The sequence below is a fragment of the Botryllus schlosseri genome, chromosome 2, assembly GCF_051294905.1.
Source record: "Botryllus schlosseri isolate E-star chromosome 2, Bs_hap1, whole genome shotgun sequence".
Taxonomy (NCBI): Eukaryota; Metazoa; Chordata; class Ascidiacea; order Stolidobranchia; family Styelidae; genus Botryllus; species Botryllus schlosseri.
In genome coordinates this window covers 2,314,140-2,338,929 of record NC_137237.1, presented here as the reverse complement: position 1 = coordinate 2,338,929, position 24,790 = coordinate 2,314,140, and the positions used below count along the sequence as shown (strand labels likewise).

The window sequence follows — 24,790 nt, the reverse complement described above, 5'->3', positions numbered from 1 at the left end:
CTAGTGTTCAGGATAATGATACTCTGACGCAAAGCATCTGTGTTCAGAATGCTACGATGTAAATGATTCCGAGGCAAGTTATCGTGGAGATGTCCATCAAACAAAAACCGGCACTGAGTGCCAGGCATGGTCTGCACAATCTCCTCATCAACATTCGCGGTTTGTTGCGTTGTCTTATTTGGTGATAGCTTAACCACGGTAATATTTATCTGATACAGAACTATTCAAAACTATCCCCTCTCTGGCTTGGTTGGTAACTATTGTAGAAATCCAGATGGGGAAAATGCTCCGTGGTGTTACACTGTTGGTTCAGTGAGATGGGAATATTGTCCTGTGCCAATGTGCCCAGGTAAGTTGGATATGCTATGTTTATACACTCGGTTGAATAGTGTATTCATATTGAAATGGACCCGAATATTTTCGGCAGACACTCATCAGGGGTAATCGTCAGTAGAGAATTGGAAAAAATATCAGTGACATACTGAATGCAAAATGATCTGCTTGTTTGTGTTGACGGGAGAAATCTGAACATCCTCACACAAATCCCAAAAGACATATATTGTCTGAATCTCCAATCGTAAAAAATAACCAAGGATTTATGGCGCTTCTTCGATATACGCCCCATATCAAACCAGTGCTCCCCGTGAAACCAATAAATGCTTCTCATGAACACCGAGACAAAATTTATAAACGTCAAAATTCTTTGTGTTTTGGGTTGGGGAAGGGATATCAGGGTTCGGGGTATGGCTGATATTACATTTAGGGATATTGGGATTGAAGGATGACAGATATTAGGGAGAGAGAGAGAGAGTCTTTATTTTCATCGAACCAAAATACATAACAAACGGCAGTGATGGTGGTACAGAAAATATGCGTGCACAGTATTCGGTATTAGATAGGAATGATCGATAAGACCGTGAAGGTCATCTAGTCTGATCACACCAGCATCAAACAGGTACACTTGACTCTGAACAGTCTGGCTGTAAAAAATGTTAAGTTAAGAAAGGAAAATAGAAAAAAAAATTAAACAATGGTAGCAAATGATCAATGAAGCAATGTCTGGGCGAGGTAGGGCAACAGTGTTAGTGTAACGACAAGAGGTGATCAAGTAGGGTTTTTTTGAATCTATTAATTCACGGATATGTGGTGGTAATGCATTCCAGATGATAGGTCCCGAGTAGTCGATAGATCTCTTAGTTAGGTTGCTATTGGGTGGGGGTAAGTAGATGTTTCCTTTAGACGAGGATCTCGTGTAATGGGAATGGACATGTTTAGCAGGTATGAAAAAGTCATCAAACACAGGAGGCAGACTATTGGAAAAATATTTGTGAACAACTTTTGATACTTCGAAGCGATATAGTTCATCAACTCGCAAAATTCGATGCTTACGGTAGTAAGGCGATAAATTGGTACGTAAAGGTACAGATGAGATCATCCGTATCGCACAGTTTTGCAGAGTTCGAATTCTGCACAAAAATGTTGTGCATGCATTTCCCCATACTACGATTCCATATTGCAGATGAGAGTGGAAAAGAGAGAAGTAGATGGTACGTAGTACTGATGTGGAAACCAAAGTGTTGGGGGTGAGGAACGTTAGGGTTAGCGACATTAGGGTTGAGAGTGAGGGATAATATCGATAACCCCCTACCTAACCCTAACATCCCTCTCCCACAATCCTAATGTCACAAACTGTAACGTCACTCACCTCATCCCCTAACCCCCAATGTGCCTATCTGGAACACAATAAATCTTGACGTTGATAAGTTTGTAGTGGTGTTCATGAGAAACATTTATTGATTTCATGTTGAACACTGGATTGCTATGGGCATATATCGAAGAAGCGTCGGATTTACTAGATGCATTATCGTATCTGTCTATGTTGACCGATCATGTATCATGTTTTAGTGGATTGTTACGATCGTATGGATTCGGGGTCAACGTACCGCGGAACAATTTCGGAAACCGAGAACGGCAGGAAATGCCAGGACTGGTCCGCTCAGTATCCCCACAATCATCATCGGTAAAATCTTTACTTTTTCCTAATATATTAGACGCAAAACCAAAGTTATATTTTGTTCGTTCATTTTCAAATCAAAATCAAACCAGTGATCATGGTCTCAGGCAGTGGCGTAATGACTCGATCAAGTCATATGACATATTGAAGTCTCGTATATCAGAACCGACAATTGAGAAATAGGTCCAGAAACTGTCTTTTATCAGATTGAATAAACATGTTCAGATTGAGAAAAGCGAGTATATTATGAATCCAAAACCTTCAATATCATCCGAGAGTTTTACAGAAATGAATTGAACCTGACTTGAACTCGATACTGTACAGTAAACACAAAGACTTGAACTCGGACTTGCCTCAGTGGTGAATTGAGAATGACTCGACTTGAGTCGAGTCAAAACTTATAAAATTCAAATTGACTTGTGACTCGGAACCTTGTGACTTGGTTACAACCCTGGTCTCATGTTTGATACCCCATAATAATCGGATTGGAAGTGAGGAATCATTAAAACTTGAGCTGTTCATGTAAACATCAAGTCTGGGTGAGAATACTGGTAATATTATAACATATCTCATCGTTTTCAAGAACTGTCATAACCTAGAATTTAAAAAAATCAATGAAATTGCCAAAAAGTGACACATTGAAATGTGACCGGCTGTGTTCTTGTTCAACTGCAGGACCACAGAAGACAATACTCGCGCTGGCTTGAGGCAAAATTATTGTCGAAATCCTGATGGCTCGGACAGGCCTTGGTGCTATACGACTGATCCAGATACCAGATGGGAGTATTGCTCAATTCCGTCTTGCGGAAGTACGTTATCTTGGATTTGGTCAAATACATAGATAATACTGAATGCAATTACTGAATCTTCCCATGACATTGGTTTTGTCCAATCTCTGATACATTGACAAGGAGAGTCATGAGATTGGAACTGTCTCTACGTCGGATTTTGACTGAATATTTTAATCTTCTCATTTGCATGTCTCAGATTTAGTTTTGCATTCTGGATAGTCTGAATCTTTTCTTCAGATTTTAATAACATAGCTTTGGCCTTGGTGTCTGATTTCAAAATCTACTCCAAGTCTTTTCGGCACCTTCCTATCTTTTCAATGTATCGCAGTCTTGTTTTGTTTTAAAATGATGAAAATATTATTAAATTGATACTGATACTCATTAGAACATAATTTATCATTAATTCGAAATAGTTGACAGTGGCTTCCCATGCCATTGCAGCATTAATTGACCTATACGTGATATGTGAAATGTTCCTTGACCGAAAAATCATTATATTTACAGAGTAGATATTGCCTAAATGGTTTTGTCATGATTTTGAGATGCAATGGCGAAAGGATCACAATATCATGACAATTGTGCTTCTATAGGTGAATATAAACAATATTTTTGCAGATGCCGAAGAAGAAAAAAAATCATGTTATCATTCCTTAAAAGTCATTCAAGGACCTGTCGAAATAATGAATACAGGTGATGACCAGCAATGCCAGACTACAGAAACCTGTGTTTCTCTGTTGGCTGCGGGTACCGTGGATAATACAGAATGTAAGTAAAGAATGTTGATGATCACCAGATCATATGACAATATTAATGACGACAGTTGATTCTGAATTAATTTGATTTGTCAGACTTGCCAGACTTATTGGTGTGTTGGTATCAGTAATAATAGCTAACCACTATAAATGGTTTAGCTGGTCGGCCTATACTTATCCTGAAAGTCATGATCTGAGGTTTGTGAGATCTTCAGTCCACAGATATTACTCGATACCAGTACATTTGAAACATTGTTTAAAGTAGTTATAATATGTACCTTTATGCTACCACAAAGAATGTAACGCCAGTTCTACAATACAATAAAGATAACATGGTGTTTTTGCAACATTTCCTAATTCGCTGCACTTCATGACAATGCTGTGAGTTGATCAGCTATGTGCTGCATGTTTCATATACTGAGATAGAATCAATCCAAATTTCAAGGCTTTCTCTGTGGAAAATACTATCGAAACTGTAATTGTCGTTGAGAAATTTACTGTTAGCGACATGGAGTGTATAATTTCAGTACTCGAAAAAAAACATCTTTCTCTACTCTACTTGAATCAAAAAAATTTATATTCGATACATATTCAAGTACTCAAATCATTGTGCACAGCCCTAAATATGGCGCGATATGTAGAAAACGGTACTTTATGTTCTTTATGTCCAACATTTGGATAATAAGTTAAAATGCCAGATCACCTTCACCAGTGATTCTTGGTACAGATGCTGGTGTATTATGAACAGACCAATACCTTATTTCGTGATGCATCCCATTGACAACTAATCCTAGGTTTGTGTCAGATTAAGAGACTGCAACTGCTGGTGTCTGGTGTGTCTTGCATATCGCATTGTACACTGTGTGTATGTCTTTCGCAGACGACAATATAATCTGACGAATAATAGTATATTTGTTTTTCCATAGTTGTTATTATTGCTATTGCAATATTTTCAGATAAACTCTCCTATGGAGGATGCATGGCTACCAGTGAATGTAACAAAACAACTTGTCATGATCTTGTCAGCCTGCTCCCGGCTGAACTGCGGAGCATGACCTTTTCCGATTGCAATAAAGAATGCTGCGGGAAGCCTCTGTGCAATGACGTTATCAATACCGTCAATGTAGATGCAACAAACGAGCCGCCGCAAGCGCACAAGCCTCTGACTTTGTCTGAAAGTAAGAATGCTGCAATTGTCAACAAAAATTGGATCAAGAGTCTATTCGGATGTGATCAGCAGGCTTGTTCAAAAATAAGTCTTTTCCAAATTTCAATTGTATGGTGATCAAATGTTCGGTTACCTCAAAAAACGCAACTGCCACTTCGAGCAGTTGGAAATTGATAATTCTACTTGCAATTGAGTAGAAATTTACAGCATTGCTTTTATTTCCTCTTAAGCAGCAACAATTTCATGTGGTTGACAGTAAAATTTGAAAAATAATTTTCGATTCTTTTTTAATTAAATTGGCAATTGGCTCTGCGTCGGCTTCTATCGGTTGGAATTGAGCCATATTTGGTGTGAAGCATTTTTTTAGGCAACCAAACAATCTAATCAGTGAATCCCCGGAATCCGCAAAAAAGTTATTTTTGAACAACCCTAACTGCAACACTTACTACTTTGACCAATTCTGATTCAAATTAATGGCACACTACTGATATATTGTTATTGTTAGTATCGAGCCGCATGCTTGTATGGACTCCTATATGTTTTTCTGTTGTTGCCACCATTCCAGTCTTACTTGCAAAGGCTAACATTGATCTAATTCTCCTCGCCATTACAGGGATAGCTATGCTGCAATACAATGTCGGTTTCTTCAAGTCTTGCAGTTTGAGAGATTATTTCCGCCAGTCATCATTTAGAACAACCCTTGCACTGATGAGACTCTTCAACGGATCAAGTTGCAGGTAGGCCTACATATGGCATAATTTCATAAAATTCAGTAATTCAGACAGCTGAGCACAATGGTATGACTGCTCTAATCTGAATCGAGTGTTATTTCTGATGATTTGAGTAGAGTAATGAGAGACCATTTTAATCAAGTACTGAAATAATACGCTTTTTTCCATTAAAAGGTAATTTAACAACGAAAATTATGGTTTCAATACTAATATCCATTGTGGAAACCTTTAAACCATGATTGGTTGTATTACACCATATCAAAATGTGGTATTACAAAGCTACCTAAGTGAGCGGAAATGATATATCTGTGAAGTGGTGATCAACCCAGAGCATTGTTACAAAGTGCAATGAAATAAGCATGGTCGAAAAAGTACCGAATTATCTTTAATGTAATGTAGAACTGGTATTATATTCTTTGTGGTCGCATTTAAGTAAAATAATTGAGCTTTTGACACCATTCATACTGTTGTGGCGTCATAATGATGATACTGGAATACTTTGACTCAAAGCCTCATTCTGGTACTCGATTTAGCCCAGCCCTTGTCATTTGTAACGAAATATTATTTTATCTTCAGTGAAATCGATGTTTCATTTGACATCAGCCATAAGGATCTCGACCGGCATTGCCAAGTAACCTACACAGAGACAAATAGCTTATCGATCTCAAACAAAGATTATCAAGATCTCTCGGTATGTTAACGATATATTTTTGTGTATACCCTCATTCCTATCGAGGTCTTAGCTACAATACAGAAGTGAATGGAATGTGTTATTCTAACTATCAGCAATGCGTGTTGAATTTTACGCATATACCATATTTCATATGTGTATGACGTACTTGTAGATGTCCCCGATTCCATCAATAAATGTGAATTTGGAATTTTTTACGTTGACCTTGAATATGGTCGGTTTGAGTCGCGATTTTTCGGTGACTCAACTTGACCCGAGTCATTTTTTCAAATGCGTGAAGTCACTCGCCTCGAGTCAATTTTTGTATTGACTCGACTCGAACCAAGTCATATGATTCAAGACTAGGACAGCCAAGACCGACATTTCATTGTAACTTCGAAGATAGTAAAGCTACCGTATTATTGGTGTTTCGCCTTTCAGTACTGGTATTTGTAGACTAGCGAGAAACTGTAAAGTGAGGAAAATTACCATGTTATGAGTGCGAGGCATTCTATATCACTCGAGCAGAGTTGAAAAAAGTGGTTTGAACTCAAAATTGGACACTGAACATAATGACTTGAGTCAAATCACTATGACTCGAACTCGAACCTCTACTAACTGACTCGGACTCGGTGTTGACTCGGTGGTGAATTTAAAATGACTCGACTTGACTCAAGTCAAAACTATAAATGCGAGATTGACTTGTGACTCGGAACCTTGTGACTTGGTCACAACCCTGGAAGCGGCATCGAAACCCAATATAGAACAACAACATATTTTTGATTATTGAATGTGCAACAACTCAATGTCTTCAGTTTGCTGTGAAATATGTGGGAACTCTGACTCTGCTTCCTTGGACGGTTGCATTTGGATGTGGAGAAAAGGATTTGACCGATGTCGGATACGTTTTCCGACCGTTACTGACTTTATGCGGAGAAGGAGCAGCCAGCTCTGTGCAGGACATACAGACTGCTGCATGGGTCTTGACAAGGCATTTGTATACTCAAGATCGTAGCCGATTTTGCAGGTAAGCAACATACAAGTCAACAAGTGTCACATTAAAAAAAAATATTGAAATATTGAAACGCAATAATCCTGTCTGATATCAAATGTCAATATGAGATGCATCAGAAAATGATGCTGATTATATGCGATTGCGCAAGCGACGTCTAGTGAGGTTTGTAATTACTCGAGTCGCGGTAATTTTTTTACTCGACTGGACTGGAGTCATTTTATCAAATGCGTAAAATGAATGTGCTTGTACTCGAGTCATGCGCAAGTCCTATGACTCGAGACTGGGACGGTCAAGACAGACATATCATTGAAGAAGTTCGAGGAATATTAAAGTTACCACGTGATTGGTAGTTAGTCTATCAGTCTCATCACTTGTAAAATAGGCCAGAAACTGTTGTTACTGGAGAAAATTTCTGTATTATGAATGCAAGCAATTCTATATCACTTGAGAAAAGTTGAAAAGAGTAGGTTGCACCGGATTGTACTGAAAACTGAACAGTGAACTCGGGTCAAAACACGATGACTCGAACTCGACCGTCTGCTAGCTGACTTGGACTCGGACTTGACTCGGTGGTGAATTGAAAATGGCACGACTTGACTCGAGTCAAAGCTATAAAAGTGAAATTGACTTGTGACCCGGAACCTTTTGACTTAGTTGCAACCCTGTCTCTACCTCAGAGCCAGTTTCAGGGGTCTGACGAAGGCCATAAATCGGGAGTCACAGTAATTTGCAGTAAATATTCCCGATCATCTTATTGTTTTGTGTGATATTCATATTTTAAAGGTTTTATTCTGTTACCATGCGTATATTTCAATATGAATATACTATTCGATTTTAATGTATAACGTTTGCGCTCAAATCTCTTTTAATTATACTATTGATTATTTATGAGTTGTTGCGATTTTGTATAGTAATTATCTGATTTGATGGATAAAGTACAATATTCGTGTATCTGTCATATGTATGGATAAGTGATCTGTTTCTATTGCATATTGCTCTCCATTGGTGGTAACTGGCAAGTATGCCTGACTCTTCATTTTGTCCTCGGAAATTGCAGAGACTTGAAGCTGTACCAGGATCTTCTCATTCATCTGGTATTGGGAGAAAACTGTGCCTGGCAAAACGGAGACCCCACTTTACGTGACATACGTCTATCGGCACTTCGTATCATAGCAGATATCTCGCGTCACCCTTCAATTAATATCTGCAAAGGTAGGCTGTCACAAATCCACGAAAAGTTATGCTCATGTGTAGAGGCCGTCAAAGTAGTCAAGGGACTCTTGCGTGTACAGAACTTCAATATACAGTTGTACAATATATTAATACTGAAATAAAGCCAAATATTTCCGCTAACACTCATCAGGGGTAACCTCACCAACTAGTACAGAATTTGAGAAAATTCGAATTTATTTCAATATGATTATATTCTTCAATAGTATGTCAAAGTAGTCACCGCTGATCAGCAAGTAAAAGTCGAAAGTACTGTCATAAATTTCCTGTCAATTAAAGGTAGGAAGTAGCTATTTCCAATTCATGCCAACTCTATTTCAACTGGAAGCATAAAATGAAGATATGAAAAGTGCTAAACTGGGTAGAGGATAGCTTCAGCAAGTAGATTTGGTCGAACGCAGTGATGACTTTTTCAGACGACTTGACTTGATTCGAGTCACATTGCAAAAATGACTTTGACTTGACTCAGAGTCTCAAATATGTGGATTGACTCGAAGCAAAAATTTCCGAGTCAATTTCAAATCATCAAGTAATCGGTGTCAACCAAGTCGCTGTACATACACCCTAATACGATCTGTGTGATCAACAAGTCATTCAACGATTGCGCAGCCTGGTTCTACGCAAATAAATTGACCGCAAACGTAGTGATTAGAGCTTACGTTGTCGTAGACTAGTAGTAATCGATCTATAGCACTGTCTTTCTGCTCAGTGCTAATCTTTTTTAAACTCTTGCATAATTTAAATCAGACTGATATATTTGTTTATACTTACACAGTACCTGTCAACAATTGGCACATGCTTGAATTATATTGTATGGATTGGTAGTTGGATTTTGCATTCACTGTTTGCATCATAACAATTTTTTTCAACTTTCTGGGGTTTCATGTTCAATTATCTATTTGGCACACAGTTACCGACATGGCCTAGTAATTCCATCTATATATTTGAGCCGAACAACGCCCCGTTGAAGATGTAATTATCCCTTTGCGACCGGCGGTCCAGTATACTAGACCACTATTGTTTAACACGGAGGAGTCGTTATTTATTTTAAGATAACTCGACCTGTATTAGTTTTTAAACTTTAACAATCGATTTATATGGATAGCTCTTATAAATACGCATACATCAGACCATGTACAACCTATTATATCAATGTATATCCTGCTTGAAATGCAGATTGAACACACAAAAATGTTTACCGCAAAATTTAATTTGTAAGGATGTTCGCTTGAATGAACGCCTGGAATATAAACCATTGTTTCTTTCGTTTTAGACGTCATATAACCAATTACAGTTATCTTCTATGACTTGTTGTTGGTCATACTATTCTATGAAAGTCCTTATATCGAAGATTAGCACGTAGAAGATGTTTCAAAATGACGTGGAAGAAAGCAATACCTTATTACGTGAAAATCATGGCTGCGTAAGTTCATCCGACTCGTTGCGGTTTCAAACGGATGTACAATTGCCTCAGGCAATTGCAAATTGTACATATGATTGGCCATTATCCTGGCATATTCATCAATATCCCTATCTTGGAGCTTAGTTTTGTATAACAACGCCATCCAGCCCAACACTGCACAAGTGCACAAATAAGCGTGCGAGTTAGGCTATTTTGGTACCCGAGCCTGAAATAACAACATCATATAGAGGCAGCTATATATCTGTTTTAGATGTCACACGAAGTTACTGTTGGCTTCTATGAACAGAACACTATTGATCATACATGGAACATTAGCCGTGTAGAATACAGTTCAAATTGATGTGAAATACAGCAATAGTGTATCACATGAAATGACTTCTCGAGCGTATATAGCGACTGGGCAGTGTCGAATAAGGCAATATGTGTATACTTACGGATCCCTTATGAAGTTGCAAGTTACATATAACAAGCAACTGGGGTTGATACCACTTCAATAGCATGGAGATATGTACGATAGTTACTATGTTATGTAGAACTGGAAGCGCGTTGCCTTCCTCGAGAATACGCGATTACGTAATCGATTACTCATCGGCGGCGGCCGTGTGATTCGTGCTTATCATGTCTACCTTTCTAAGATCGTAGCGCTGGGCTATGAAGCGCTATAGTAGTGTGTAATGTCTCGTTGGAACGTAGAGATTCATGCGGAAGGCAATCAGGTGTTCATATACCAAGAGTGGGGCTAGGTATCACGTCAGGAGATATAGAAGAACAAAATTGTATTTTATTTTCAAGAAATCGAGAACATATTCTCGCACAACTCTATTCCCTCTGGCGTCTGAGCCATAAGAGTATCTCAGACCGCTAGGCGGCTACTTCATGTTTACGGCAATATATTGGGCGTCGATTTAAGCCATATAGATGACATTTTGTCGTCTTTTTTGTGGATGCGGTAAAATTTTGGTCAGTAGGCCGGCCGATTACAAAGGGTTAATTCGATATTCGTTACTCTTTTCATAATTAACAGCAAATCGATCTGTAATTCAATCATTTTTCAAAATGCAATGCCTTGAATCGTACCTCGAACATCGAAAATTCGACATGACTTTGTGACGAATTGACTTGGCTAGAGTCAACTCCAAAAATCGAGTGACTTGACTTGACTTGAGACAAAATGTGCAATGACTCGAATTGACTTGTGACTCGAAGGTAGTGACTTGATGCCAACACCCGTCGAGCGGTTGCATAGTTTTGGAGGTTAAACAATTTTGGCTACTTACTAATGCAAAAAGACGAATGATATTGCAATTTGGTGCAAATTTTGAAAATATAATCAGATACCGTGATATGGGTGCTATTTCGCCATTTGTTATTACAATTTCACTAATAATTGTGATGCGAACATTGGAACATATCTCAACACCACTTTCTGCTTTACAAAGTCAAAAGTATTTGATGGCATTAAGGCAGTTCTTGGTCAGAGGTTCATAAAGTATGTAGTTTTACCTCAAAAAGCACATCTAACCTAAAAACATGAACACTTGAGTAGTGCGAGCAGTATTTGACCAACTCTGCTTGAGCGTTATTCAAGGTCTTATTATTAGTTATTATACTACGCATTATTGATCTAAATCACAATTTCATTTATTCAAGGTGTCAGTGGTGGTAATCTATCAATGATTGAGGCTCCTATACTTCGTACCGTTGATGCAAGTGCAGGTATGTATCGGAATTTGAGTTACCGAATTTCAATTCATTTTAGTCACTTTGGTTTCATGCGTTCAGGAACGACTGCATTATTTGAAAGATTCACATCTGCTCCTACAAGAAAGACATCATCCTCATTTACTACTGCCCCCTTTTTACCAAGCCCTGCTGAAGGTGTTTAGTTGGTGCTTCTTCTTCCAACACAGTTTATCTAATTCATTTCATATCTTCAGAAACGACAGTACCCTTGGAAAGATTCACATCTGTTCCTACGACGACGATAACAACAACATCAACGTCAGCATTCACTACTGCACTCTTTTCGTCAGGTCCTGCTGAAGGTGATTGGTTACTGCTCCTACTTTCAATGCATTTTTGTCTCTCTCATTTATAAGAAAAACATGACGTCTGATGACTTCAAATATCAACATAAAACAGCTCATGAAAATGGAGCTGGGAGGTCTTGTTATCGGATGTTTCTTCTTTTTAAACATTTTTTACTTTATATAATTACTTTATCCTCATAGCTTGAAGATGTAAATACGACAAATCGTATATATATATGTACAAGACACATATATTGGATATATATATGTAATATCCATATCACATTCAAATATATTGTAATTTAATAGTATATTCATTTTGAAGTGAACCCAAATATCCCGTCGTCCTAGTGTTCAGGATAATGATACTCTGATGCCAAGCATCTGTTTTCAGAATGCTACAATATAAATGATTTCGGGGCAAGTTATCGTGGAGAGGTCCATCATACAACAACAGGCACTGAGTGCCAGGCATGGTCTGCACAATCTCCTCATCAACATTCCCGGTTTGTTGCCTTGTCTTAATTTCGTGATAGCTTAACCACGGTAATATTTATCTGATACAGAACTATTCAAAACTATCCCCTCTCTGGCTTGGTCGGTAACTATTGTAGAAATCCAGATGGGGAAAATGCTCCGTGGTGTTACACTGTTGGTTCAGTGAGATGGGAATATTGTCCTGTGCCAATGTGCCCTGGTAAGTTGGATATATTATACACTCGATTGAATAGTATCACTCGTTCCATACCTCCAAGAAGCTCTTCAAATATATTGTAATATTTACTATTACCAGAAACATTTTACGACATTTATTTGTATTTACAACATGTTTACATCTATACATGACTGTATCATGTGTCCAGCTAACTTGATGGTTACATTGCTAGTCATCATTTCACTAAATCGCGTTATCTTATTTCGGAAATAAACTTCTGTATGTCTGTCTATATCTTCAGAAACAAGTTCATCCGTGGATAAATTACCTGCTTCTCCAACAGCGGCAACGTCATCATTCACCACAGCGTCATTTTCATCAGGTTCTCATGAAGGTGCTTCACTACTTTTGCAAATTTTTCATATTTTTGAATAACTTGATTTTATGCTGTACGTGATTAATGGCTCGTTAATTTGGATTTCCTATTTTTGTGTGTACGCATCATTTAAGCTCAAACTTTTCCTGTTCTTTTTGGTTTCTTCTGTTAAATTTATGCTTTGGTTTAACTAGGCTACATCGTTATCTGCTTAATTCTAAATTGTCACTCTGGTTTTGATGACTTACGCTATATTGGGCACTCTATTGACTGTTGATTATTTTACATGCTTTTGCCTATGAAGATATTGAAAATGTCTGAATTGACAAACAAGTAATAAATATATCATCGTAATACATCAATCTTATCTTTCTTCAAATCAATGGTTTATTGCAATCAGTTCTTCTAGCTAGTAGCTATAAATAAAGACATGTATGTGTGTGTGTGTCATGTTATGCACGGCTGTATCGATGAAATTGATGTATCATGCAAGCTAATTCCGTATATCTAACCTAGAAGTGCATGTCTCTTAAGGTGGGTTGCACAGATGCGGATCAATCCGTGATCGCCGATTAAAAGTCATTAATCGACCTGCTTCCGTTGCACAGATGACTGTTAGCCACTCATCAGAGAATTTTAATCGTCTAAATTTGCAATTTTAACCGCCGGGAGTGGCGTCTCAGACATGTCTGATAGATTAGTGCAAAAATACCACAGACAGAATGCCAATGAACGTCATTTGCGTGGGGATCTGCGATATAATTTACCTCACAGAGAAATACGCATCTGTGCAACGCGGCCACCTGGTGACTTTACCTGCTGATTAAATCATCCCCGATTAAGACGATCAGAGATTACTTTTCTATCAAAATCTGTGCAATCCACCCGTAAACTTAACTATGTTTATATGCGTATATTTGATTCGAATTTCCTATAATAACTCTTATAGAGCTGTGATGTGATATTACGATTTTACTAATAATATTGATAATAATAAGGTATTTTTTATTTCCAATTCGTTTTCACGTTATTATATGACAAGGTAGTACACTTTAAAATTTACAACGTATTTGGCGTGTAGAGTACAATCGATAAGCCTTGATATTTTATTCGTGTCTCGGCATACACTATTTATTCGGTATTTAGTAGATTTCCGTGATAATACCTAACTCTCCCCTTTTGTCATAGGACCTTGCCAACAAAACGAATTTGAAATTGACGGCGTTTGTTACTGGCTGGCGATCGAGTCGGACAGGATATACGATTTCAGTAGTGCCGCATCGAAATGCAGCACTGGCAACTCGGCCGTAGCAGATATTGTCAGCAAAAAACAATACGAACAGATATTTGTGGAAGTTAGAAAAATGTCCTGGGATGGGACATTTGTAAAGATCTGGACTGCGCTATGGAAAAAAGAATGGGTGAGTTTTATCGTTTACGATACACATGCAATATCACGAAACGAAGTACTTCCATTTGTTCGAAGTACTCTACTAGGTTTTGCGTACTCGTAGTACTTACTACACTTCTTATTGATCAGTTTGTAGTCAAAACTACTTACTTTTTGCCGTTCAGATTTTAGAAGTACGAAATATCTTTGAGATACGTTTGCACTGCTTTTGAGAACCGCTTGAAACAGCATCGGGATAACTTGGGCTGGGCACAATTGAGTATCTGAGTGATTCGATCCCAAATCGAGTATTCTACTTTTAGTCCAGTGTTCACAGGGTTGTAACCAAGTCATAAGTCAATCTCACTTTTATAGTTTTGACTCGAGTCAAGTCGAGTCATGTTCAATTTGCCACCATGTCAAGTCCGAGTCCAGGTCAGCAAGCAGAGGGTCGAGTCCGAGTCCAAGTCATTGTGTTGACTGCTCAGTTTCCAGTTAAAATCTTGTTGAACCCTCTTCTTATAACTCTGTTTGGTGATATCAAATGGTTCACATTTATAACATACTAATTTTCCTCACTTTTTGCAGTTTCTGGTCACGTTCTGAAGTACCAGCACCAATAGACGAAATTCCAGTAGTGTGGTTGGTTTACTATTCTTCGAAATTACAATAAAATGTAGGTCTGGGAAGTCTGAGTCTCGAGTCATATTACTTGGTTCGAGTCATGCGCAATGACTCGAGTCCAAGTCGAGTCGATATACAGATTGACTCGAGTCAAGTCATTTCCGTAATTAGAGAAAGTAACTCAAGGCAAGTCGAGTCATCAGAAAATCATGGCTCGGAACGGACTCGACTAGAGTCATCACAACCCCGAGTATTCAGGTATCACTAATTATGACATAACCGTATGAATGATGTGGAAAGGTGAAATATACGCGTCTTTTTTTGCGAACACAAAGAATATACCGCCAGTTTTACATCAGAATAAAGATAATTTGGTATTTTATCGACCAAGCTTAATTCATTGCACTTTGTGACAATGCTGTCAGTTGATCACAACTTCTCAGATATGTTATTTCCAACAACATTTCATAGCTTTGTAGTACATGTTTCATATGCTGAAATACGACCAATCGAGGTTCCAAGCTTTCCACAGTTGGAAAATAGCACTGAACCTATAATACTTGTAATATATTACTTCTTACTGGCAAGGAGCGTATAATTTCAGTACTCGAAGCAATCTTTTCACACCACTCCACTCAAATCATTAGAATTATTTTTCGATTCAGACGCGAACACTCCAAACATCCTGCTCTGGCTATGACTGCTGAATATTTATGCGACAGTTTTCAAGAGAGTTTTCAGTAGACGACAAATTTCAATTATTTGTGCCATAATGTGTAATGTAACTACTGGAATTCTTCATAGGTCCAGATTTCGTAAAACTGAAGTTTTTTTATCTAAAAATCTGTCATTTTTTCTAGTCAAAAAGCTTTTTCAGGCCAAGCTACTTTGTAAGGACAGACAGTTCCAACCAGAAATGAAGAAAAGTAGTACATTTCTAAATTTATGTACGAAAACGCCTAATTTACATACATGAGGTCAAAATTTTATCAAAAGTAGGTCTTGAACGTCGAAAAATGTCAAAATTTTCATTTTTTACTGCCAAATCGCCCTAGTATTAGTCATTACGACTCTCGATCAAATTTCAGCCGTTATTGCAATGGGACTTGGATTTAGACATGAGACACAAAATCAATTGTTGATCTGGACTTGGATTTTAATCTGAAATCTGGAATAGGAAAATACTAAACCCACTCTTTCTTAGTGCACACTTCTCTTCAGCGTGTATTCCTCTATTTCAGAGTGAAGTTGTGCTGTTATCAGACGGCCAGCCTGCTCCGTACCTGCAATGGCAACTAAACGAGCCGACTAACGGTCTGTTCACCACAAATATTATGATTATGGTGACGAGAGATCCGCGCAGCTTCTGGCAAGGAATGAAGGATGACGAACCGTCATATCGAGCACACGGCGTGTTATGCCAGCGTCAGCCGACAGCGGAAACCACTGCGCAAGCTCACCCGTCGGCAGATTATTCGACTGGTAAATAATGTAGAGGATATATGTGTACGAAATTCACGGATTTAGTAAATATAATTTAGATTAGGGATCACCAACACGCGGGCCACATGCAGCCCGTGAGGTCATATTTCGCGGCCCGCGATCAGATTTGAGATTTCGGAAGAACGCTTTGTAAAGAATTTTAAAATGCTGAAATTGATTTCAGTGTTAAAGTATTGTTGTTGTTGTTCAAAATGAGTTGCTGTTTTGAGTTGGCGAGCCCTGATTTAGATCAATAGTTCTTATACCTTGGGTATGCGGACTAGCTTCAAGGCGGCCCTTCCAATACTTTTTGTGTACGCATACAGTAGGATTGTTCAAATATATTTTTTTTCAAATTTTTACGGCTATTAGATAAAATTGTTAGATTGACAAAAATAATCGTTGCTCATCAACTTTTACTCAATTGCAACTCGTAGAAGGGAATCTTGGAAAGTTTTGAATTTAACCCCTTGAAACTGTCAAGTTATCAAAAAACACGATGCATAGCAAATTTGACTCAATTTCAACCCGTAGCAGCGAAATGATTGGTGTTAAAACTTTTGGATATGATAAAATGGTATTTATGGTGCGTTATCCTCGAATTATTGATAAAACAGTCAAATAGCTTAACTTCTACTGGCTGGAGTTGAATCAAATTTGTTTTGCACCGTTTTGCAATTTTACAATGTCGTGCGTGAGCCAAAAAAATTTGGAAGATAAAATTCAATTTTTTTGTAATGAAATTACAAATTTTAAACGGTAATAGCTTCACTTCTACTACTTGGAATTGAGCCAAATTAGGTGTGCAACGTTGTTGTTTTTTGGCCAACCTTACAATTTGATCAAATAGCCGCCAAAATTTTTTTTTTAAGGTATTTTGAACAACCCTAGTGTGCAGCGTGTCAAATATAGCCTTCGCAACAAACCATTTACGTCAAACTGATCTCGGTATAATTAAGTTTTGATGAAGCTGAAGCTGAAACTGTGGCCTTCAGCACTTCCGAGCTAGTAACCTCTGTACATGAGCTCATTAAAAATGCCAGAAATGGCACGCTGTCCTAGAAGATTTATAGAATTCAAACGGCCACGCGGAACCAATTGGTACATACTGTGCAGGGCGGATGCAGGGTTGTAATGACTCGAGTTAAGACTCGACTCGAGTCACAAAATTCTGGTGACATATGACTTGAGAATCGGATGGCTAAGACCGACATTTCATTGTAATTTCGTAAAATAGCAAAGTTATCACACTATTGGTATTTCGTCTATTAGTACTGGTACTTGAAAATGCGACCAGAAACTGTTGAAAGTGAGTAAAATTAGTATATTATGAATGCGACGCATTCGATATCACCAAGCAAAGTTGTCAAAAGTGGGTTTAACGAGACACTGTCTCGAAACTGAACAGTCAACATGATGATTTGGACTCGAACTCGAGTCATAACACTAGGACCCGGACTCGACCCTCTACTCAGTGACTTGGACTTGACTCGGTTGTGAATTGAAAAACTATAGAAGTGAGATTGACTTGTGACTTGATTACAACCTTGAGTGGATGTAATTTAAATTGTAAATTCCATTATTCAAGGTTTTAGTGGTGGTTATCTATCAATGATCGAGTCGCCTATAAATTGCATCATAAATACAAGCGTAGATCTGAATCGCAATTTTAATTTTCAATGCATTTTCGTCATTTTAGTTTCATATCTTCAGGCGCGCGTGCATCCTTGGAAAGATTCACATCTTCTATGACAAAAACAACTACGAAAACATCAAAAGTATTCGCTACGGTGCCATCAGGCACTGCTGAAGGTGCACAGTTGCCGGTCCTACTTTCACCGCATTTGTATCTATCTCATTACGTATCTTCAGGAATGAGCCCATCTTCAGATGAATTTACCTCTGCTCCTACAAAGGCCACGCCATCGTTCACTACAGCCTCATTTTCATCGAGTCCTGATGAAGGTGCTTGGTCGCTGTTTCTGCTCATTTCATTTTTATTATCATGATTTCATGCTGTCCATTTACTAATATGACCCGTGCGCGATTAAAGGTTAGTTTTTGTTCCCTAATTTTGTGGGTACTTATCATATTAGTTAGTTCTTGCTCAATTTTTCCTTCTATCGACCTTGGTTTCATCGTGATCGGCTTGATTCTTTTGGGTGACACTGATTTTGATGACTGATGCTATATTGGGCCACGCTGTTGGCTGTTGATTTTTTCCATGCTTTTTTTCACTGAGGACATGGAGAACTAAAAATTGAAAACTTTGACATATTTGAAATTTATAGATTTAATATAATTGAATCTCGACATGTTATTTCAGGTAATTGCAGTTCCAAATTAAGGCTGAGCACAATGATTCGAGCACTCGAAGCCTAATCGAGTATTAAATATAATTATTCGAGTCGAGAAATGAGATTTCATTTTTTTCTAGCACTGAAATTTTACGCTACTGGCCACTAATAGGTAATTTATCAACGAGAATGATAGTTTTAATACTCTTTTCTACGGTAGAAGGCTGTAAAGCTCGATTGGCCGTATTTTCATGTAAATCAGTTTCAACTTCCCCATTTTTGCAACCAAATCACTTTATTACCTTTTTCTATGGAACTTATTTGGCACAAACGGTGCAGCAGAGATAAGCCCTGATGTTTTTTCTTTGACGTATACTTTTTATCTGATAATTTCTGTGAAAATAGATAACTCCCCTTTTATCGTAGGACCTTGCCGACATAATGAATTTGAAAATGGCGGAGTTTGTTACTGGCTGGCGATTGATACGGTCGAGAAATACGATTTCAACGATGCCGGGCTCAAATGCGGCGCCGACAACTCGACCGTTGCGGATATTGTCAGCGAAGAACAGTATGAACAGATGTTGATTGAAATTAGAAAAATGCAATGGGATGTAAAGTTTATAAAGATGTGGACCGCCATCCATAAGAAAGATTGGGTGAGTTATATTCTTTATGAAAACCCAATCGCCCCCTGCAAGACGCCAGTAAGTTTTTCCTGCATTTCACCAGAGTAATGTAGTCTATTAACATAAGTGCAATTGTGGCTACGTGTCCCTAGATTTATTACAAAGAAGTAGAAAAGGTGGTCCTTGCTTCATCCCCTAAAGCTTGAATTCCGCCATTGACAAACATTTATTGGATAATTCTACTAATTTGTGGTTTTTTGCCAATTTAGTATTCTGTTCGCAGCCGTTTTGGGATAAATTTGTCTTAACGAGTTGTGGAAAATCTCGGAATAATCCTATTGATTCTCCCTGCAACTTTTCTGCATTTGAAGAAACTTTTGAAGGCAGGAATTTCTGTATAGGAATAAATAACATATAGATATTGAAATATATTTCTCGTACGGCTGTTGATATACAGAGTTATTTAGAATTTTCTATCAGTTGCTGACAATTACCCCACTTTGGTGTCAGTGAAAAATATTTAGGTTTATCGCAATATCAACAGGGTTATAATGACTCGAATCATGACTCGTCCCAAGTCCTACTCGAGACGCGATTTTTGGTGACTTGACATGACTGGAGTCATTTTCTTAAATATGGCAAATGAATCGACTTGTACTCGAGTCATTGCGCATGACTCGACCAAGTCATATACGACCCGAGACTCGGACAGGCTGCAAAAGTAGATATAGCGGATGAGAAAACGGGTGATTTTCTTATGTATACTTGGGTTGACAATAAAAAGAGGTCTTTTTTCGAACTCGACTCCCACAATACCAGTTTCTCATCAATTCGGCCCACATTTCGCGTAAATCGCGGACTTTTTTGGTCTTTGAAGCTAAAAAGATGGACAAATTGCCAAATAGGAGAACATTTGGGTGTCCTCAGAGGACATTTTCGATTTCCTGAAAAAAAGAAGACGAATCCTTCCAAATGAGAATGTATGGTAACCCTAATCGATATGTTTTATTCAATTTCTGTATTTCAGGGTGAAGTGGTACTGTTATCAAACGACGAGCCTGCTCCCTTCCTGCGATGGCGACTAAATTCACCGATCAACGGTCTGTTCACCACGAATGTGATGCTCGTGGTGGCAAAAGATCCGAACAACTTCTGGCAAGGAATGGCGGACGATGAGCCATCGTATCGAGCAGAGGGCGTGGTTTGTCAGCGGAAACCGACGGTGGAAACAACAGGTTTCTCCGGCGGTAAGTGTTGCAGATGACATACTGATCCGAAATACACGAAATGAAGAGTCTCTTAGAGCTACAAAATATAATCGTATTGAAACATACCCGAATATTTTCGGCTGACGCTCGTCAGGGGTAATCGTCAGCAACTAGTAAAGAATTGAATAGAACATAGTATATCATCAATCGTATTGCCAAATATGATGTCACCGGCATGAAATTTCGCATAATCGAGGGGAACATACGGCTCAAGGTAGCCTACCTATGAAATTGGAAGTCTTACCGACAGAGCCACGGCTCTGCAAGGATGTCATAGATTTCACTTTGTCAACGAATGCATCTAATTCTAATGCATGAACAATTTATTGGGAAAATGGCAAACAATACATTTTAGTTAAAATCGCCAATGAAATCATCTTCAACAACAACAACAACCCATGAATGCGAAACTAGACTCTATAGTTTATGTAACATGGCATTTTCAAATTTTACATAGCAAAACAGTATCTTGCCACTTACTACGAATATATTCTTCCCACAGAGGCTCCACCTGTAGACATCGAAATCACATCTACGATCATAACGTTTCCTGCTGCCATCAACGTGACAATCACTCCACGGAACTGGTCATTCGTCCACTACAACCATAGTTATGTCTATAAACTGAGCAGCAGAGAAATCGGTCGAGACAGGTGAAAAATCAGTTCTTTTGTAGGATGTCTTGTATTTATCCAATATGATCACCAATAACCTTGGCATTTGCATTTTTGGTTTATCTTAGATAAACATTACAAATGGACATTACAATCAGGGCTGTAGCAAGTGACAAGGCTCCTAGTCAAAATTCTTCTATCTTATGTATTTAGTTTTGACTCAAATCAATTCGAGTCATTTTCAATTCGTCACAGAGTCCAGTTCGAGTCATGGTGCAAAAGTTCGAGTCATGTCCAACTTACTTTTTCACCAGTCTGCACGAGTGATATCGAATTCCTCGCAGACTCGAGTCTCAACACCGTAATATACTAGTTTCTCTTGAACGTCTTCGTTCAAACAGATTAGAATGTCTCGTGTCATATGACTCGGTTGAGTCATGCGCAGAGACTCGAGTCATTAAAACTTTGATATTTCCATTTTGTTATGCATCAACCCTAAATATGCTTCAGTATCGATAATGATGCTCAATGTAACTGCCCGTTATCAAATTCTATATCAGTATTTACACTTAAAGAACTCTCTCTCTCCCTAAAACTACCGTATGACTCCCGCCGATCTTATCATTTTATCTCAACCTTACGGTGTTTTGAACTGACAAAACTAAAAATATGTGAAAGACCAAATGAGCTGAAGCATTTCATTCAATGTCAAAATCTTATTGCCGGTATTGCTAACTATAATGTAGTTTCTATGTACTTGAGTATTCAATATATGTCGAGTACTGATTCATTGCTCACATCCGTCGAGTCGTCGTAATTATCACGATTCGTAATCAGTGTTCAGCAACGAAGTACGTCGAATTTTTCGAAGAAACCAAATAGGATTTACCTAAACGCAGTACTTACCCGAGTGTTTCTGTGTTTACGCTGCTTCCACTTCTACTTTTAAAAAGTATATTGATATTGAAATGAACCCGAATATTTCCGGCTGACACTAATCTGGGGTAATCGCCAGCAACTGGTAGAGAATTGAAAAGAACGTTGTTTATCAACAATCGAGTCACAAAATATGACGTCTCGGCATGCCCCTCCAGTCTATTGGTGTTGAAGTCTCGATTCATGAATTTTGAAATAAATTCCATTCAGAACCGCCATCAAAGAGCTGAAAATGGGAGGTCATCAGAGAACGGTTCTGTTTGAAAATGCAAATCCCGGCGCTACTTATGAAGTCACCGTGAGAGGGGTCGTGTCTTTCGAATCACAAATCGGGACAACCGCTGCAATAAAAAAAACGAATGTCACAACAAGTGAGTAAAATATGTTTTCCGTTGTTCAGAGCTGCAAGTTGCTCGACAATCAAAGGATTAATCTACCATGTGCAGAATATATTATTTTATTGTGACACCCGCTACTATAAATCGTGTAGTAGTAGTAGTAATAATGTATATAAAACTTATGTACACTTCTCATTGTAAAATTATATTTTTTTATTCATATTTTGCAATGTCGATTGCCTTTCATGGCCCGATGATGACTCTGTGAAGAACGTCGTTGTGTGAAGACATACATAACATTGTGCACAATTATTCGATTCTTAATACTAATTATCGAGTACTGAAATGCTGGATTGTAGCCAAAGCACAAGCTTCCGAGTCACAAGTCAGGTCGAGTCATTTTCAATTCACCATCGAGTCAAGTCCGAGTCATCGTGTTTTGACTAGAGTCCGGGTCCAAGTCATCATGGTCACTGTTACGTTTTCTGTTTAATCCGGTTCAACCCATTTTTTCAACTCTGCTCGAGTGATATAGAATGGCTCGCATAAATAATATAGCAATCTTCCCTAGTATTAACAGTTTCTGGCCCTATTTTCCAAGTATCAGAACTGATGAAGAAATGCCAATAAAGTGGTGACTTTACTTTTTTCGAAGTTATATTTATGCGATGTAAAGCTGTCATTATGTTTTTTGTGGGCACATAAACGGTACCAACATTAACTTTTCACATCACTCGCACTGTTTAGACGTCATAATGAGTGATGCTTCAATACTCGAGTCAACCCACAACATGATACTTGATACAGAATGGAATGACATCCCTAGACACACTGCAATAAGCCGTTACTCTCTTTTCCACTCTCATCGACAATATGGAATCGTAGTATGGGGAAATGCATGCACAACCCTGCAAAACCGTGCGATACGGCTGATCTCATCTGTACCTTTACGTACCAATTTATCGCCTTACTACCGTAAGCATCGAATTTTGCAAGTTGATGAACTATATCGCTTCGAAGTATCAAAACTTAGTCACAAATATTTTTCCAATAGTCTGCCTCCTGTGTTTGATGACTTTTTCATACCTGCTAAAAATGTCCATTACCATTACGCGAGATCCTCGTCAAAAGGAAATATCTACTTCCCCCACCTAATAGCAACCTAACTAAGAGATCTATCGACTACTTGGGACCTATCATCTGGAATGCATTACCACCACGTATCCGTGAATTGCCATATAATAGATTCAAAAAAGACCAACTAACACTGTTGCCCTACCTTGCCCAGACAATGCTTCATTGATCATTTGGTACCATCGTTTAATTTTACCTTCTATTTTCCTTTTTTAACTAACCATCTTCTACGGCCAGACTGTTCAGAGTCAAGTGTACCTGTTTGATGCTGGTATGATCAGACTAGATGACCTTCACGGTCTTATCGATCATTCCTATCTATTACCGAATACTGTGCATGTATATTTTCTGTACCACCATCACTGCTGTTTGTTATGTATTTTGTTTGGATGAAAATAAATACTCTCTCTCTCTCTCTCTCTCTCTCCTTCACATATATGAAAATGGTGAAATTGAGCGTTTAATGACCCATTTTTAACGACACGCGATGGTCGGGCTTCTCAAATATCCCATCCAAATGTTTTTGTTCACTGAAACTCAAGTTGTGGAACAGCATCTCGCCGGCTATCCGACAGTCGTCGAGCATGTCCGCATTCAAGTCAAAACACAAGCAATTTCTTCAAAATCAGTACTAGCCAGCCTTCAGGATTACCGGACCACGACCTAACATCGACCTCGCCCTCCGCCACATGCCACCTCATTTTGTCGCTTACGCCTTATATTTTCTGCATTACTTTTCATTCAGTGTGCATGCCTCTTCTTTACTTTGCCTACTAGGCTAAGGTGGGTGTCTGATCTTAATGGCTACTCCAAGTTGTTTCGACACCTTCCTATCTTTTCATTGTATCGCAGTCTTATGATGTTTGGAAATGATGAAAATATTAATGAAACTGATTGATTGATTGATTGATTGAAGTTGCAATCTACATTTTGTTAAGTGAATGTCTTCGTCCTAGGTCCTGTTCAGGCCGAAATTACCCATGGCCATGACTCGATAACTATTTCGACCAAGTTGTTGAAAGGAGATGATACAACATGCAGCGTGACGGCTACAGATGTGGATTCGGAGACATTGTAAGATTTATATCCTTCTATGTGTAAGACATATATTGGAAATGCACATATGCTGTAAATATATAGATTTGCCGAGCGATATATTAAAAAGTCAATCTAATGTTCCATCAATATTATCCAAGACTCTGGTCCTCAGTGGTTCCTAGTGG

At 38.3% G+C, this 24,790-nt stretch overlaps 1 protein-coding gene and 2 long non-coding RNA genes across 12 annotated transcripts in view; 1 reads left to right on the top strand and 2 right to left on the bottom strand.

The window, feature by feature from the left end:
• The window catches only part of LOC145432992 (uncharacterized), a 365,973-nt gene that overhangs the window by 259,568 nt on the left and 81,615 nt on the right, over nt 1-24,790 (bottom strand). The window lies entirely within an intron of this gene.
• Nucleotides 1-24,790, top strand: part of LOC145432971 (uncharacterized) — a 77,364-nt gene that overhangs the window by 46,825 nt on the left and 5,749 nt on the right. For 9 of the 10 annotated variants that reach the window (XM_080309818.1, XM_080309812.1, XM_080309813.1 and 6 more), the window contains 25 exons: nt 48-159; nt 219-349; nt 1,906-2,020; nt 2,690-2,823; nt 3,421-3,570; nt 4,514-4,735; nt 5,339-5,462; nt 6,033-6,147; nt 6,942-7,153; nt 8,199-8,353; nt 11,445-11,510; nt 11,577-11,672; nt 11,732-11,839; nt 12,219-12,330; nt 12,391-12,521; nt 12,781-12,873; nt 14,044-14,276; nt 16,111-16,351; nt 18,065-18,163; nt 18,224-18,316; nt 19,075-19,307; nt 20,305-20,524; nt 21,048-21,198; nt 22,306-22,466; nt 24,524-24,641. In XM_080309818.1, the coding sequence (XP_080165944.1) occupies nt 48-159; nt 219-349; nt 1,906-2,020; nt 2,690-2,823; nt 3,421-3,570; nt 4,514-4,735; nt 5,339-5,462; nt 6,033-6,147; nt 6,942-7,153; nt 8,199-8,353; nt 11,445-11,510; nt 11,577-11,672; nt 11,732-11,839; nt 12,219-12,330; nt 12,391-12,521; nt 12,781-12,873; nt 14,044-14,276; nt 16,111-16,351; nt 18,065-18,163; nt 18,224-18,316; nt 19,075-19,307; nt 20,305-20,524; nt 21,048-21,198; nt 22,306-22,466; nt 24,524-24,641 (3,625 nt within the window). The remainder of the gene's footprint in view (nt 1-47; nt 160-218; nt 350-1,905; nt 2,021-2,689; nt 2,824-3,420; nt 3,571-4,513; nt 4,736-5,338; nt 5,463-6,032; nt 6,148-6,941; nt 7,154-8,198; nt 8,354-11,444; nt 11,511-11,576; nt 11,673-11,731; nt 11,840-12,218; nt 12,331-12,390; nt 12,522-12,780; nt 12,874-14,043; nt 14,277-16,110; nt 16,352-18,064; nt 18,164-18,223; nt 18,317-19,074; nt 19,308-20,304; nt 20,525-21,047; nt 21,199-22,305; nt 22,467-24,523; nt 24,642-24,790) is intronic. The other variant, XM_080309816.1, reaches the window with a different exon arrangement.
• LOC145432974 (uncharacterized) lies at nt 872-23,656 on the bottom strand. Its single transcript, XR_013913020.1, has 2 exons — nt 23,341-23,656; nt 872-1,384 (listed from the first exon to the last, which is right to left on the bottom strand). It is a non-coding gene; the product is annotated as an uncharacterized LOC145432974 (long non-coding RNA).